Genomic DNA, 17,324 nt, shown 5'->3' on the forward strand with positions numbered 1-17,324 from the left:
AGAGAGGAGAGAGCTGTAAGACGAGTTTCATTCAGCATGCGACTTTGAACATGATGACATCTCCAGTGTTTGTGTTCTGTCTCACCTGTCTGTGCTTTGGGAGTATGGGTGAGTTTGTTTTAGTACTTTTTACTTCACGTGATCTTCTGTCTTCACCTTTAAAATCTGAGATAATTTCTTCTTTTTCTTTGTCTCACTCTAGCACAGACACCAGATGTAAGCAGAGGGTCGTCTCTGAGTAAAGAGAGTGGATTTATATCAGCTAACATCGGTGAGACGGTTACTTTGCTCTGTTTCTTCCAAGGTGATGCTGCAGCAAAGTTTTACTGGTACAAACAAACTCTGGGTCAGAGACCAACGCTCATCTCCTCTTACTACACACATGGAACATCTTCAACCTTTCATGGTGAACTCAAGGACAATCCCCGCTTCACTCTGGATGCTAAACCTGGTCAAAATCACCTGAGGATTGCAGACGTGCAAATCTCAGACACAGCTGTTTACTACTGTTCTTACAGCTACTCATTCATGTTTGAGTTTAAAGAGGGCATCACTCTCAGTGTCAGAGGTTCAGGTCGGGACGTGAAGCTTTTGAATCAGTCTGAAAACGAGACCATCCAGCCAGGAGGATCAGTGACTCTGAGCTGTGTGGTGAACACTGGGAGCTGTGATGGAGAACACAGTGTTTACTGGTTTAAAAACTCTGAGGGAGCTGAGCCAGGACTTATTTACACCCATGGAGGCAATAATAATAAGTGTGAGAGGAAACCCAGCCAGCAGAGCTGTGAGTACAACCTACCACTGAGGAGTCTGAGTCGCTCTCATGCCGGGACCTACTACTGCGCCGTGGTCTCATGTGGACAGATTCTGTTTGGAGACGGGACCAAGCTGGACTTTAAAGGTATGTTTGAGTAGGGGAGGTTTTCAGTTTTTAATCTTGATAACTCATGTTAAAAGGTTTTGATTTGTTTGACTCTCTACAGATGAGGAGAACTTTCTTGGCTTGGTGTATATCTTAAACGGGGCGTTGACTTTTACCATCATCTTGGTCGTACTGTTGGCTGTTTGTCTCTGTGTGATCACCAAGAGGAACAACTGTAAGTGTAAAAGTACTGTCACTACTATCATACCAGACAATAGATACCAGAGTACCACAGCGACAAAAATGACCTTTTGAACTCCCAGCCAGCTCATTAGAAAGAGTCCCTGCACACATATCTTAGAGGGGATGCAGGACATTGTCTGCTTGATACTGGATTAGACAGATACTGGCTTAAAATGTTTGTTATTGTATTGACAGATATGAATATTTCTGCCAGTATTTGCAGACAATTTACCAGCTGTATGGACAAACAAGTTTGTGGAGTTTAAGCAGGACCGGCAGACCTACGTCAGCTGAAGTCTTCATTCTTATTCCTTAAACTTTAAATTCTGTTAAAAGGCTGAAGTTTAAGTTTATGAACTACATTTATAGATCCGTATCAATATCGGCTAATCTGAGTTTGTAAATATTGGCAAAAATCCAGTATTGCATCTCTAATTGTTAGACTTTCAACCCAAATTCCCAAAAAGTTGGGACACTGTGTAAAATGTGAAGAAAAATAAAAACACTGACTGGCTGATCAAATAAAGCTATAGTTTTACTAAAACATATCAGATGTTGAAACTGACATTTCTCCCATTTCATGAATAATATAAGATCATTTTGAATTTCATGGTTGCAATACATCTCAAAAATGTAGGGGTGGGTCAACAAATGGCTGGAAAAGTGAGGGTTACTAAAGAAAAACAACTGAATGAGTCTTTTGTAACCAATTAGGTTGATTGGCTTAACCAATTAAAGCCTGAAAACACAAATTATAGCCAGAAAATTCCCATTTTTTTGGGACTGAAATGTTTACTTCACTTTCTACTGAAATCCAAAAAATCTAAGTTTCCATAAATTTCACGTATTTATTTTTTGTATCTCATTTGATACATTAGGTGTTTTTCATAACTGAGAAATCCACTTGAGGGCATTTTTATCATTTTTCAGATTGTATTCAAAAGGTTTTTTTAGTAATTTATTGATCGTATTGATTAGATAGAGTTATCATAAAAGTATGTATCAAATATGATAAAACAGGATTTAAGGGGTTAAGTCAGTGATATGACTGGGTCTAAAAGGAGCATTCTAGAGAAGCAGAGTTTCTCCAAAGTAGATGGGCAGGGGCATAGGTTGCCTAGTGGTTTTAGATGCACCCTGGTTCGAATCCTGCCTGTGGCACTTTCCTGCATGTCTCTCCCCTGCTCTCTCATCCATGTTTCCAATTCTGTCCACTGTCCTCCTCTATCAATAAAGACATAAAATGTCCAAAAATAAATCTTAACCCTTTAAAACTTACTACTGTGCAAGTCAGCCAGGACATATTCTTACATTTTTACATCCTTTAGTGCAATTTTTGGGAGTATTTTTATTTCCTTGACATCAATATAACCCTTATATCCAAAGTTTTGATAATATGTATTGATTTATGTCTTAACCACTACAATAAATTGCTTAAAAGTGCAATTACTCTAATAAAATGAAAACCGATTTTGTTTTTTTCACAAAAATGAGAAATTGCGCAGGTGGATCCCTCAAGTTTTTAAATGTAAAAAAGTTGCACAATATCCTCTGGAACCACAGGAAATTTATTTGGAGTCTGTACATAACTTCCTTTTTGAAATATAGTCAATTTTGTAACCTGTAAAAAAAATCGAGCCAGATGAGTAGTTGGACTCTTGATCTGACACCGTAATTAGTTTGAAAGCTTCATTCCAGCTGTAAAACCATTTGGCGCGACCCGGTTTTTGCGGTTTCATAACTACATACGTGTGGAAGTGTGTCAGAGTTGTGTGTGATGGATATCTGGTGTGTATGGGTTGTGTGTCTGAGAGTTTTTGTAAAAAAGTAGGGGTGAAATGAGAGCGAGGACGAGTACGTGTACAGGCTAAGTTTTTTGGTGTATTCCGCTGAAAAAACTACAACTCTCAGGAAAATACGGCACGTCCTGTTGCTGTTGCGCTGCGCTGGGTTCAACAGGGTTAAGAAATGAAAAAAAAAAAGAATGACAGGGTTTCACAACTCTTTGAAAAACTGTTTGTATAAAGTATATACTGAGGTAAAGGTGAAGTGTGTTTGAATCCAATTCACTCAAGTAGAGGTAAAATAACTGGTCTGTAAATCTACTCCAGTAAACATAAAAACTATTCTATTTACAGCATATTTAAAGGAGTAATACATAATTACTTTTGATATTGGAGGGATGGGGTTAAATGTGAAATACTATCTTTCAAAACAGCCATAGAATATGAGTCTTAGACCAGGCTGATAGCACATCTTTAAATATAAATTGCAGCATAACTGCAAATTTCAAGGTCATTCATGATGTGTTACTGACTGTCTGGTAGCAGCAGAGGTCAGTATGGACCACTATTTTATAAAATGTATTTTTTTTTTTTTTTACTTCTTAACATATGCTGTATAATATGCAGTAGGCGATTTGAAGGGGGATGAGGGGGGATGGTGTCCCACTTGTTACTAAAATGACCAAAATGCGTCCCCTTTGTTAACCTGCCATTCCCTCTCTGTCAGGGCAGGGCAGGGATGCTTAGTTGCAGGGCCGTTTCTGGGCATAGGCGATATAGGCGGTTGCCTAGGTCACCACGCTGAGGGGGGCGCCGTGAGGAGCCCTGAACATTCTGAATAGTTCCACCAATGTAACAGATCATCAACTCCTGAACTCCTCTAACCTCTGCACCCCTCGTTAGTGAAACAGTCAAGCCTCACCTCATCGCTCTCTGTCTCTCTCTCCATGCACGCCCCGGCACACGCACACTGGGAGTCCAGCAAGACGTTGAGAGAGAAAAAAAAAGGTTTCTTTTCCTCGTTCACACAGTTCTTTACAGACAGGATGTAGAGATAGAGCCCTGCGCCGGACAGCTAACACCCTACCTGCCCATTCTCCCTGATTTCCAGACCAAGAACACCTTCTTGTCCGGTGTGTGTCATCCCTCCTTCCCACCTGCACCCGCAACATACGCGTCAACAGGGGGATAAAACAAAGAATAATGTTGATTAACTGGAGAGACTGCGAGGTTAGAGAGTTGATCACACTCTGTGCAGGAGAGGAGAGAGCAGACACATCTCTGCTCACAGCAGTGTCTGAAAAGTTCCATGATGTGTTCAAGTGAGCTCGGTACCCTGAAGTTTCCGACCTCCGATGCAAACACGTACGCTGTGACACTGCTTAAAGTCGGACCTCCAACTCAGAAAGATGGAGGAAAAAAATCTATTGAATCTAATCAATCAAAATGAATGTTCATGTTATTTACCCCGCATTTCATTTAGAAAATACAAAGTTTTGAACTGAGAAATCCGGAGTTTCGAGTTTCATTGAAAGCAGCAGCTTGGGCAGGGGCTGCCATCTGATTGACGCCGGGGTATGTGTGTAAGCTCGGGCGTGCACGACTCTGTTACACCTTTGTGTGAATTGCTCTTTGCGGAACAGAGACTGGCATTCATTTTCGCCTTTATTGCGGAGTCTCTGTGTAAAAATGGTTAAAGATTCAAAGTAGAGTGGGCCTAGCCTATTTAATATAGGCCTACATCTTAAAACATATCTAAAGGAAAACTTTACAAATATTTATATACAGTCCACTAGCAGCATTATTTACACTGTAGCCCTATGGGAAACAAAGCCTTAAGTTCATACCGTTACTTTTGTATAGAATAGACAAAGTCAGAGAGCAGGGCCAGAAGGAAGAGGTGAAGGAGGAGGAGAGAGAGCAAGCAGTTAAATAGTAAGATCAGTCACAGAGGACACACATTTTAAGTTAATCTTTGACTTGAGTTTAACTAAGCATGTGGGCACAAAATCCACTGGTATTGTTCAGACAAGTATTGTAGAAAATCAGCTATTTGTTGAAGTTCATTCCATTATTTTTGCCTATCATGAGTTAGATTTCTGACTTGCACTTAAAGGCACCATGATGTCTCACAGACAAAGCATTTTTATGAGGTCCACCTGAGATAAAGTGACTGACCATGATTGGTGGTGATGGTGGGGTTAACAAGGTGTATCTCCCTTGTCAAAAAAGACAAATCGCCTACTGATAATATGACAAAAGTACAGTAATTCCCTCAAAGCTTACCTGATTGCAATCTGTGATTTTGAAAACACTCCAAAAAGTAAACGATGGCTTACACGACAAAACTCAAACAGTGGTGATAGTAGTCGTGGTACAGGCACCCCATTCCTCCAGCCAGTGATGGCTGTGGCCCTGAGGATTATGGGGTGTCCTTTATTTTTATGCACAAAAGATGGCAACCCTGGCTAGCATTGTGCATTCAAGACTACCAGACAAACAAGACGAAACAGGAAGTTTCAACACAGCTTGACCTATTGTTTATATCCTACATGAAAACCAGTCCAAACACTTTACAAAACAGAGGAGACAAGAAGAAAAGGAACTCTACATACCTAACAACACACAACAGGAAGGACGAAACACAACCCTTAGCTGCAAAATCCTTCAATTTCCTGCATGTTTGTGTGGAGGTGTTAATAAGTTCTATAGGGCTGCTGGGAAATAATCCAGAAATTAAAGTTTATTTAGGCTACATGTTGTGTTTTCTCTCTCCTACCTCTGTGCATTCTCTCTCTATTCATTTGAGGCAGCTTTGACTGTTTAAGGCTTTGTTTTCCTGAAATTCAGCACTTTATCCCCATATCTAAAAATAAATTTTAACCTTCAAAGCATGTGAATTCAAAAAGTTGGAAGTATCAGAATTTTTTTAAACCTATCACTGCTTTCCTTCCCTTTGGAATTAAAAGGAAATAATGAGAGTTTTCCCCTTTTGTAGATTCTCCTGCAGCAGATCTCTCTGCAGCAACTGAACAGGTACTTTTGTGTGAACTTATCATGCCCTATGGGTAATTCTCTTTCTCATTGTTATTTGCTGTAGTAACCAACATTCATATTTCATCATCAGGGTGACTGCAATGAGGAAAATATCCATTATGCAGCTTTAAGGGAACAAAGAGTCAACCGATCCAGACGACAAGGAAACAACACTAATGCTGAATGTGTGTACTCTAGTGTAAAGCAGTAGAGACTCACAGGTTCAACATGTCTGTACAGCCACAGTGATCAATGATGATTTTAATTAAGCCATTAAGACATAGATGTCATCTTTTCTGTTTTCTTTTTACTTGAACTGCAAAGATTTAAAAATTAAATGAGCTTTTCTGGAGCATCATAATTTCAGGTGAGTTTTTTTTTAATATAAATTAACAGAAACATGGATCACAGAGCAGTTTTCAATGGGTTTTAAGGCCGTACGTATAAAAGTCTGATGTATGAGAAAGTCCCTGATAGTTGTACATCACTTTATTTTACTCTGTCTTTCCATTCAACTTTATTGAGATCTTGATGTATTTATCTAATAATCTCACATTAGGACAGTTGGTTCTGGTTCCCAGGACAGGCCCCCATTTGGCAGATAAAAATATTAGCCCCCCCCCCAATCCTTACCATACAAATCAACATGTGGGCTCCGCAAGGCTGGGTTCTTTCACACTGCACTCTAGGTGTCAAACCCCATCCTGTTACCACATCCTTCTTCTATGAGCTCTTGTTTTGCTTATGTCGATATGTTAATGTGTTGATGTCGATGGTCAGAAGTGTTGGGGTGAGGATGGCTCATCTGCCAAGGAGAAGCCCTGCAGAAAAACTTTGATGACCACTCTTATAGACGTTTATCCATGTGGCATTTGTCTGACCTGCCTGGATGGCACAAGGACATGCTGATTGGATGATAACTAAATAAATACTCCTCTCCACAACATCCCTGGTATAATCTTTGCAGCGCGCATTTTGTGCAGGAAAGCTAAGAAAGCTTGAAATGTCAGATACCTTATCTAAGTCTAAAACAGCATATTCCATAGTGATGTCTTATTTGCAACAGAAGCACTGAATGGACTCAACACTAATGCTTGAAAATAACGGCGTTGATTTAAAACATTACCTGTTAACTGGTGACACCCATGAAATGAGAAACTGAAAACAGAAAGAGTACTCGTAAATGTCTCTTTGTTTAATCTGATGAGCGTATTTTGACATTTTAATAGAAATCTAAATAAAGAGGCATCCATGCTGACAGCTACGTAGGCAAGAAGGTTTTTGTGGCCTTAGAAGTCCCTGTGAAGTGAAATCCAAAATAAACACACTAGATATGTTGGAATAAGGTCGCTGTGAATGTGAAAAAAACTGAGATCTATGAGCGCCTGAACTTGGCAGGGTTTTAGTTGAGTAAGGCAAATATAGGAGCCCATGATGTCAGCAGTCCCTTTGGGGAATTACCCCACTCCCCTAATGCTACAGTGATATAGAATCACTGAGCAGCTTATCTAAATAAAGCCTGTTGTTAGCTGAGGTCTCTGCCTTCATTATCAGGCTAATTTCCCAAACCTATCAGCCACTTCGGCCCATGGGTCACTGAAAGTATCACAATACAAAGATTTGTGCCAGAAAACAGCAAATTTAATCCCCACCTTTTGTCTTTGCTCTGGTTCAGAGCCAGGCAGCTGCACTCTGATCAGAGCTCAATATAAGGTCAGGGAGCAGGCTAATTGCTTGAGTTCTCATCTATTTTTGTCTTGAACCAGATGCAGCAGGAACAAAAATCTAATCAGTTGAAGGTGTGTTTGAGTCCATATTTCACATGTTTTTAGTCCTGGATTATTAAAAGAAGTGAGCTGTGATGGTCTATCCCCACAGCCACAGTTTAATCCAACCTGTCTGTTAGCATGGCAATGCTAAAGTTGGTGAATTAGAAAAGTGGTGAATTAGATTCATTATTTAAACCTCCAGCTATCCTGATTTACACCGCGTTCCACATTATTATGCAAACAACGTTTTTCTCTGATTTTCTAAATATCAATGCAAATGACAGTCATAATATTTTTCAAGTCATCAGCAGTTAGAGTATAATTCAAAAGTTTTTGAACAAACTTCATAATGATAACTATAATTTAAAAAAAAAATAAAAACCTCAAAATGCACTTTTCCACATGTTCCACATTATTAAGCAGGCGACAGGTTTCAGCAATATGGGAAAGAAAAAGGATCTCTGCAGCCGAAAAGTGTAGAATAGTGTAATGCCTTGGACAAGGAATGATAACATTTGATATATCAGGAAAAATTAAGCATGATCATCATACTGTGAAGAAATTTGTGACTGATTCAGAGCACAGACGGGTTTGTGCAGATAAAGGCATAATGAGGAAGGTTTCTGACAGACAAATACATCAGATTAAGACAGCAGATGCTAAAATACCATTACAAAGCAGCAAACAAGTATTTGAAGCTGCTGGTGCCTCTGGAGTCCCACCAACCTCAAGGTGTAGGATCCTCCAGAGGCTTGCAGTTGTGTATAAACCTACTACTCAGCCCCCCCCCAACCAATGCTCACAAGCAGAAACGGATGCAGTGGACCCAGAAATACATGAAGACTCATTTTCAAACAGTCTTGTTGACTGATGAGTGCCGTGCAACTCTGGATGGTCCAGATGGAGGAGTAGTGGATGGTTGGTGGATGGCCACCATGTCCCAATGAGGCCGGGATGTCAACAAGGAGGGGGCGGAGTCATGTTTGGGCCGGAATCATGAGGAGAGAGCTGATAGGCCCCTTTAGGGTCCCTGAAGGTGTGAAAATGACCTCGGCAAAGTATATAGAGTTTCTGACTGACCACTTTCTTTCATGGTACAAAAAGAGAGCCGTGCCTTCTGTAGCAAAATTATCTTCATGTCTGACAATGCTCCATCTCATGCTGAGAAGAATACCTCTGTGTCATTGGCTGCTATGGGCATAAAAGGAGAGAAACTCATGGTGTGGCCCCCATCCTCCCCTGACCTCAATCCTACTGAGAACCTTTGGAGCATCCTCAAGCTAAAGATCTATGAGGGTGGGAGGCAGTTCACATCAAAACAGCAGCTCTGGGAGGATATTCAGACATCCTGCAAAAAAAATTCAAGCAGAAACTCTCCAAAAACTCACAAGTTCAATGGATGCAAGAATAGTGAAGGTGATATCAAAGAAGGGCTCCTATGTTAACATGGAACTTGGCCTGTAAAGATGTTTCTGATTGAAATAGCTTTGATTTCAGTAAATATGACCTCTTAATGCTGCAAATTCAATGAATGACCATTTTCAGTTCTTTACAACCTATAAAATGTTTTAAAAGGCTGTTGTGCATAATAATGTGGAACAGTGCATTTTGAGGTTTTTTTTGTTTTTTTTTTAATAATAGTTATCATTATGAAGTTTGTTCAAAACAATTTTAATTATGCTCTAACGGCTGATGACTTGAAAAATATTCTGTCGTTTGCATTAATATTTAGGAAAGTCAGAGAAAAATATAATTTGCATTATAATGTGGAACGTGGTGTAAATCAGGATAGCTGAAGCTTTAAATAATTAATCTAATTCACCACTGTACATGTAATTACATGCAGACGCACTGCTGGAGGCTGGAAACTGGCATATCTCCGAAACTAATGATGAACCAATAATACCTGAAACTGAGGTAATGTGGTCACTATCCTCAGTCTGGAGCAGTTTTACCTGCAATAGGGACGGGTGTTGCAAATTAGCATTGGCTACAAACACTATGATGCTTGCATGGGATGCCTGTTCTCAGTTGTCTATATTCATTGTGTTCCTAATAAATAATTCTTAATAATAATAATAATAATAGTTTTACCCGCAATTTCCACATACACAGCTGTGCTGCACACCGAAGCTCTGACTGAAGGTGAGCGACCACTGGCCTCTAAAACATTATCTGTGCTGTTATTAGCCTTGGTAATCCATCACGGTATTATAAATCTAAATATTGATATTGTTTTGGCTGCCAATATGTTTTCCATTCAGGGTGTTGTCTTCATTTAATCGCAAAGTACAAATCAATGAACATAATTATTCTTGTCAAAATGTTTGTTTACAGAAATAGCATGGAAGCTCTGCCTTATGCTGAAACCAACAAGTACAACACAGTCACGCACAAGTTTCATGTTCAAATGTGGGCCATATTTAACTTCATTTCTAGTCAAAAAAGGACCGCATTTGGCCCCCCGGGCCAATGTTTGGACACACCTGATGTACGCTTTTTTTTTTTTCCATTGTGGTGTATTTTGTGAGGAAGACGCCAGACCCAACAACGACAAAGAGCTGAAGGTCACTATCAGAGCAACCTGGGCTTCATAACACCTCAGCAGTGCCACGGGCTGATCGCCTCCATGCCATGCAGCATCGCTGCAGTGATTCATGCAGAAGGAGCCCAGAACAAGAACTGAGTGCTGAACATGATCAAACTTTTCAGTAGTTTGAACACATTTCTGTGTTAAAAATACTTTTTTTCTGATTTTAAGTATTATTCTAATTTTCTCAGATACTGAATTTGGAGTTTTCATTAGCTGTAAGCCATAATCATCAAAATTGAAAGAAATAAACACCTGAAATACATCAGCCTGTGTGTAATGAAGCTGTACAATATATGGGTTTCACTTTTTGAATTAAATTACTTAAATTAATCAACTTGTAGACGATATTCTAATGTATTGAGATGCGCCTGTATATATGGAAAATGCCCATCCCAGTAAATGAAACCAAAAAAGTGCTGCCTAAAGGGCAAGCATCCAATAGTGACCAAATGTAGAGTGTCATTAAGATCATTTTAACTGACACACTCCTGTACCTCTGTTTTTGTTATTGCTGAGGTGTAGGAATTATCTTAACATGGCTTCTTATCTACACTTGCAATCAAAATTATTCAACCCCCATTGCAAATCAGGTTTATTGTGAAAATTTACAGACTTACAATAAACAACTCAAACAAAAGCAACTGAATGAATGATGAATGATGAATGTTCCACGTGTGTTTCAATTGCTATTGTTTGTTCATTGCAAACAGCTGTAAGTCTGTAAATTTTCACAGTAAACCTGATTTGGATTGGGGGTTGAATAATTTTGATTGTAACTGTATTTCAGTATAAATGGAAAAAATGAAGTTCTTTGAACTTCTAACTGTTTGATTTTGAAGAACAAAAGCAGCACTGTTGACAGGAATGAGGATGTGACAATGTTTCTTCTGCAGGGCAGAGTTTGTTACCTCTGTCCAGCCAATCAGATCCTGTCTTGACTGTGGAGAGAGGAGAGAGCTGTAAGACGAGTTTCATTCAGCACGCGACTTTGAACATGATGACATCTCCATTGTTTGTGTTCTTTCTCACCTGTCTGTGCTTGGGGAGTATGGGTGAGTTTGTTTCACAGTGTTTTAGTACTTTTGCTTGATGTGATCTGTCTTCACCTTTAAAATCTGAAATAATTTCTTCTTTTTGTTTGTCTCACTCTAGCACAGACACCAGATGTAAGCAGAGGGTCGTCTCTGAGTAAAGAGAGTGGATTTATATCAGCTAACATTGGTGAGATGGTTACTTTGCTCTGTTTCTACCAAGGTGATGTTGCAACAAAGTTTTACTGGTACAAACAAACTCTGGGTCAGAGACCAACGCTCATCTCCTCTTACTACACACATGGAACATCTTCAACCTTTCATGGTGAACTCAAGGACAATCCCCGCTTCACTCTGGATGCTAAACCGGGTCAAAATCACCTGAGGATTTCAGACATGCAAATCTCAGACACAGCTGCTTACTACTGTTGTTACAGCTACTCATCCGTGTTTGAGTTTCAAGAGGGCATCACTCTCAGTGTCAGAGGTTCAGGTCGGGACGTGAAGCTTTTGAATCAGTCTGAAAACGAGACCATCCAGCCTGGAGGATCAGTGACTCTGAGCTGTGTGGTGAACACTGGGAGCTGTGATGGAGAACACAGTGTTTACTGGTTTAAAAACTCTGAGGAAGCTGAGCCAGGACTCATTTACACCCATGGAGGCAGGAATGATCAGTGTGAAAGGAAATCCAGCCAGCAGAGCTGTGAGTACAACCTACCACTGAGGAGTCTGAGTCGCTCTCATGCCGGGACCTACTACTGCGCCGTGGTCTCATGTGGACAGATTCTGTTTGGAGACGGGACCAAGCTGGACTTGAAAGGTATGTTTGAGTACGGGATTTTTTCCATTTTTATTCTTAATAACTCATGTTAAAAGGTTTTGGTCTGTTTGACTCTCTACAGATGAGGAGAACTTTCTTGGCTTGGTGTATATCTTAAGCGGGGCTTTAACTTTTACCATCATCTTGGTCGTACTGTTGGCTGTTTGTCTCTGTGTGATCACCAAGAGGAACAACTGTAAGTGTAAAAGTACTGTCACTACTATCATACCAGACAATAGATACCAGAGTACCACAACAACAAAAATGACCTTTTAACCCTTTAAAACCTAAGATTGTGCAAGTCTGCCAGGACATATTCTAACATTTTTACATACTGTAGTGCAATTTTTGGGAGTATTTGTATTTGCTTTATATTAATATACTCTTCATCTGGCGGTGTAATTAGTTCAAAAGCTTCGTGCCAGCTGTAAGTGCTGCAAATACCCGTGGTCTCATTTATAAAGATTTTTATGTGCGCTTTATTGTGTATTTTTACAAACCCAACCCTGCAATGAAAAAGCGCTCTGAAACATGGTGAATGTGTGAAATGTTAGTGTAACCCCCCAGGTTTTATATGCAAAAAGAATGAACAATCTCTCATATCTGGTTTCAAATCTACCAATCTACTGCCAATCATAACTGAATATTTTATAATTGTAGCACCAGTGCTACACTAGGTTTATAGGGTTATGAAAAGAAATAAAAGAATGACAGGGTTTCACAACTCTGTGAATGACTATTTGTAAAAGGAATATACTGAGGTAAAGGTGACGTGTCTTTGAATCAAATTTACTCAAGTAGAAGTAAAATAACTGGTCTGTAAATCTACTCTAGTAAACGTAAAAACTAATTGATTTACAGCGTATATAAAGGAGTAATACATTATTACTTTTGATATTGGAGGGATGGGGTTAAATGTGAAATACTATCTTGCAAAACAGCCATAGAATATGAGTCTTAGACCTGGCTGATAGCACATCTTTAAATATAAATTGCAGCATAACTGCAAATTTCAAGGTCATTCATGATGTGTTACTGACTGTCTGGAGGCAGCAGAGGTCAGTATGGACCACCATTTTAAAAAATGTAGTTTTTATTATTTTACTTGTTAACATATGCTGTATAATATGACAAAAGTACAGTAATTCCTTCAAAAGTTACCTGATTGAAATCTGTAGTTTTAAAAACACTCCAAAAAGTAAACGATGGCCTACATGACAAAACTCAAAGAGTGGTTATAGTAGTCACGGTACTGGCACCCCATTCCTCCAGCCAGTGATGGCTGTGGCCCCAAGGATTTTGGGAGAAACTCTAGGTTCCTAACAACACACACAACAGGAAGGACAAAACACAACCCTTAGCTGCAAAATCCTTCATTTTCCTGCATGTTTGTGTGGAGATGTTAATAATTTCTACAGAGCTGCTGGGAAATAATCCAGAAATTAAAGTTTATTTACATGTTGTGTTTTCTCTCTCTCACTACTTGATCGTCCACCTCTGTGCATTCTCTCTCTTTTCATTTGAGGCAGCTTTGACTGTTTAACTCTTTGTTTACCTGCAATTCAGCACTTTTCCCCATATCTAATGTAAAATCATATTTTAACCTTTAAAGCATGTGGTATCAGAAAGGTAGAAGTATCAGAAATTTCAAGCATCTATCACTGCTTTCCTTCCCTTTGGAATTAAAAGGAAATAATGAGAGTTTCCCCCTTTTGTAGATTCTCCTGCAGCAGATCTCTCTGCAGCAACTGAACAGGTACTTTGTTGTGAACTTTAACATGCCTTATGGGTAATTCTCTTTCTCATTGTTATTTGCTGTAGTAACCAACATTCATATTTCATCATCAGGGTGACTGCAATGAGGAAAATATCCATTATGCAGCTTTAAGGGAACCAAGAGTCAACCGATCCAGACGACAAGGAAACAACACTAATGCTGAATGTGTGTACTCTAGTGTAAAGCAGTAGAGACTCACAGGTTCAACATGTCTGTACAGCCACAGTGATCAATGATGATTTTAATTAAGCCATTAAGACATAGATGTCATCTTTTCTGTTTACTTTTTACTTGAACTGCAAAGATTTAACAATTAAATGAGCTTTTCTGGAGCATCATAATTTTGGGTGAGTTTTTTTTTTATGTATAAATGAACAGAAACATGGATCACAGAGCAGTTTTCAATGGGTTTTAAAGCTGCGCGTAGAAAAAAAGTCTATGATATATGAGGAAGTCCCTGGTAGTTATACATCACCTTATTTTACTCTGTTTTTCCATGCAATTTTATTGAGATCTGTTACGCACCCGTCTAGGGGGAAGGTACCTAACATAATATTTTTAGGAAAGTGAATGTTTATCCCAGTCCCCAAACTATTTACAATCATTTAAATTAAACAGGGCACTCGATATAAATTCAAACAAAAGACTGGATCCAAACTAAGGAGGCGATCTAGCTCTCAAAAGTAAAATTTGTCCAAAAAACACAATTACCAGAAAGGGACTAACTAAGACTACAAAACAAAATCAGAGCTAAGGTTTAACTACACTAAGATACAACGAAAACACAGTTGTCACTAAATCTTTGGAGTCTGGGATCAAACAAAGAGGTGCTGCTGTCAGCGAGGCTCCCCATCAACTGTAGGCCACCGTATTTTAAAGACATAGAGAGCCAACCAGTGCCGTGTCTCTTTGCCGCCACCCTACCGACCAATTACGCAGCACCACCTGGAGACAACTGAGATCCACTCACATGACAGACCGCACACCCACTCACAAAGACATGGGACGAACAGAAGACTCTCACATGAAACAAGACAAAGATCCACACAACAACAGAGTACTCACTCCCACACAAAAGAACAATACAAAATACAAAACACAGTAATACAATAATCAAACACAATACGGCCACAGCCGTAACAAGAACTTAATTTATTTATCTAATAAACTTTCATTAGGACAGTGGTTCTCAGGACATGCCCCCATTTGGCAGATAAAAATATTATCTAAATACACCCTGTTAGCTGAGGTCACTGCCTTCTTTATGAAGCTAATTTCCCAAATCTATCAGTCACTTCGGCCTGCTGGTCATTTAAAGTATCTTAATAGAGAGATGTGTGCCAGAAAACAGTAAATTTAATCCCCACCTTCTGTCTTTGCTCTGGTTCAGAGCCAGGCAGCTGCACTCTGATCAGAGCTCAATATCAGGTCGGGGGCAGGCTAATTGCTGGCGTTCTCGTCTATTTTTGTCTTGAACCAGATGCAGCAGGAACAAACATCTAATCAGCTGAAGGTGTGTTTGAGTCCATATTTCACATGTTTTTAGTCCTGGATTATTAAAAGAAGTGAGCTGTGACGGTCTCTCCCCACAGCCACAGTTTAATCCATCCTGTCTGTTAGCATGGCAATGCTAAACTTCAGTAAAGACACGCTTTATTTCTGCCAAGTCTGCCACAATAAAAGCCTCTAATGGTAATCATCACTGAAGACTTATTTTGAAGAGCATTATCAGGAAATGGAGTGTTTTCAGCAGTGACTTAACAACTGCCCCGTCTCATAAACGGGATGGAGACTTCATATAACTTAGAAAATGAGACATAGGGAATACCTCAAGAGTTAAATATTGGATGGGAAAATGAAACTGAGACTTTAATAGACTTTTTAAAAGTTGATGATTCCTCCAATCAGGCTGTAGCATTTTCAATGATTTGAGAGGATTGTATTTCTCATAAGTGGGCGTGGCTTTGGCTCATGCAACTGACACACCCACAACACCACAGAGCAGGTTTCACTGCCTCATTTCTCAAGATTTGAAGCTCAATTTTATACATTTAGGGATGTTTTTCATGACTGAAATTTGACCTGGTGGTTGAAAACATAGTGGCCTGTCAGACAACAAACGTAAAACACTGTTTTCTTTTGTTTTTTTGTTTGTTTGTTTTTTTCACTTTACAGGGACTTTAAGATCACTGCCTTGTGTGAAGAAATGCCTTTCAGTTCAGCCATCACAAGCTCATATGACAGGACATTTATGTGGAGTAGCCTAATTGATATTTGCTTTAATTCTATGTCTCCCCAATAAGCCTGGAATGTAAATTTGAACTAAATTGCATAGTGTAAGTGACATAATAGCTACATGTCTGCAAGTGATCAGTTTTGCAGTAGCAGTCATTGAGCTCTTACACAGTAAAAACTGGAGTGTTAATTTCTGTGTTAAGTTGATTTAACTCCCTAAGTGTAATTTTAACCACCCTGAGTTAAGTGGTCTTCAGTGTTAGAGTTGTTTGACAGTGTTGATCCCATCAGCACTGCAGAGTAATTTGATGTAAGCTCTGCCTACATTCATTTTAAAATTTGAATAATTTTCCCATGATATCCTCATGCAGAGTGTTCATATTTGTTTTAGATGTTTTGTATTGTGTCTGGGTATGTTTAGATGATACATATTGTACAGTAACCATTGCTTGGAGTCTTTTGTTCATGTTTCTGGTGGATTGTTGAAGATTTTTAAGTTTTTAAACTTTCCTTTATGAGTGAAATTGTTTTCTGAGTAAGTGACTACCTGCCATTGGCAGCTGTGTAGTATGTAATAATAACAATAATAATAATAATAATAAATTTATTTATAAAGCACTTTCAGTCAAAGTGCTGTACATAGAGATAAAATCAACTTGACAATAAAAACATCAGAGAATCCACATATACAAACATAATGAAACGATACAAACAGACATCAGTAAAACAAACAATTTAAGACTCATGTGTAACAGTAAACAAGTGGGTCTTCACCTTTGCTTTAAATACATCAATGGAAGATGCCTGCCTGATTTCAACAGGTAGACTGTTCCATAATGTCAGTGCACGGAAAGAAAAAGCCTGTTCCCCAACTGTCTTTTTACGGACCTTTGGGAGGCTTTGTGTGTAAAGCAACAGGGCTGCATGAGTGAGCAAAGTGTAAGTGTCTATCACTTACCATAAGTCTCAATCATGTAACAGCCTTGTTAAATTGCCTAAGTCTTACACTTAAAAATACAACGTGTAGAATTTGGCATTTTAGCGACATCTAGTGTTCAGATTTTAGAATGAGCCGATTTCTTACCAAAAAGACACATCACTAGGCGACGAGAGCCTGTGAAGACCAAAAAGGATCGTGAGCTGGACATCATTTACAGCAATGATGAGGTGAGGG

The 17,324-nt window shown here is 39.2% G+C and overlaps 2 protein-coding genes across 2 annotated transcripts; both read left to right on the forward strand.

Moving 5' to 3' along the window:
- Window positions 1–50: 50 nt before the first annotated feature.
- LOC121504734 lies at window positions 51–6,256 on the forward strand. Its single transcript, XM_041779781.1, has 5 exons — window positions 51–108; window positions 203–901; window positions 984–1,097; window positions 5,888–5,925; window positions 6,017–6,256. The coding sequence occupies exons 1-5, from the start codon at window positions 51–53 to the stop codon at window positions 6,134–6,136; spliced, it is 1,029 nt and encodes a 342-aa protein (XP_041635715.1). The 3' UTR covers window positions 6,137–6,256.
- A 4,965-nt stretch (window positions 6,257–11,221) lies between these two features.
- Window positions 11,222–14,106, forward strand: LOC121504769. The gene is made up of 5 exons (XM_041779828.1): window positions 11,222–11,339; window positions 11,440–12,138; window positions 12,221–12,334; window positions 13,857–13,894; window positions 13,987–14,106. The coding sequence occupies exons 1-5, from the start codon at window positions 11,282–11,284 to the stop codon at window positions 14,104–14,106; spliced, it is 1,029 nt and encodes a 342-aa protein (XP_041635762.1). The 5' UTR covers window positions 11,222–11,281.
- Window positions 14,107–17,324: the final 3,218 nt, after the last annotated feature.

The sequence above is a fragment of the Cheilinus undulatus genome, linkage group 22 (assembly GCF_018320785.1).
Source record: "Cheilinus undulatus linkage group 22, ASM1832078v1, whole genome shotgun sequence".
Taxonomy (NCBI): domain Eukaryota; kingdom Metazoa; phylum Chordata; class Actinopteri; order Labriformes; family Labridae; genus Cheilinus; species Cheilinus undulatus.

Excerpts from the sequence above, each read along its gene's own strand:
- LOC121504734 (XM_041779781.1), top strand. The coding sequence starts at position 51 with ATGATGACATCTCCAGTGTTTGTGTTCTGTCTCACCTGTCTGTGCTTT. Across the intron at positions 109-202 it reads TCTGTGCTTTGGGAGTATGG|CACAGACACCAGATGTAAGC; the intron begins GTGAGTTTGTTT and ends GTCTCACTCTAG. Across the intron at positions 5,926-6,016 it reads TCTCTGCAGCAACTGAACAG|GGTGACTGCAATGAGGAAAA; the intron begins GTACTTTTGTGT and ends TTTCATCATCAG.
- LOC121504769 (XM_041779828.1), top strand. The coding sequence starts at position 11,282 with ATGATGACATCTCCATTGTTTGTGTTCTTTCTCACCTGTCTGTGCTTG. Across the intron at positions 11,340-11,439 it reads TCTGTGCTTGGGGAGTATGG|CACAGACACCAGATGTAAGC; the intron begins GTGAGTTTGTTT and ends GTCTCACTCTAG. Across the intron at positions 13,895-13,986 it reads TCTCTGCAGCAACTGAACAG|GGTGACTGCAATGAGGAAAA; the intron begins GTACTTTGTTGT and ends TTTCATCATCAG.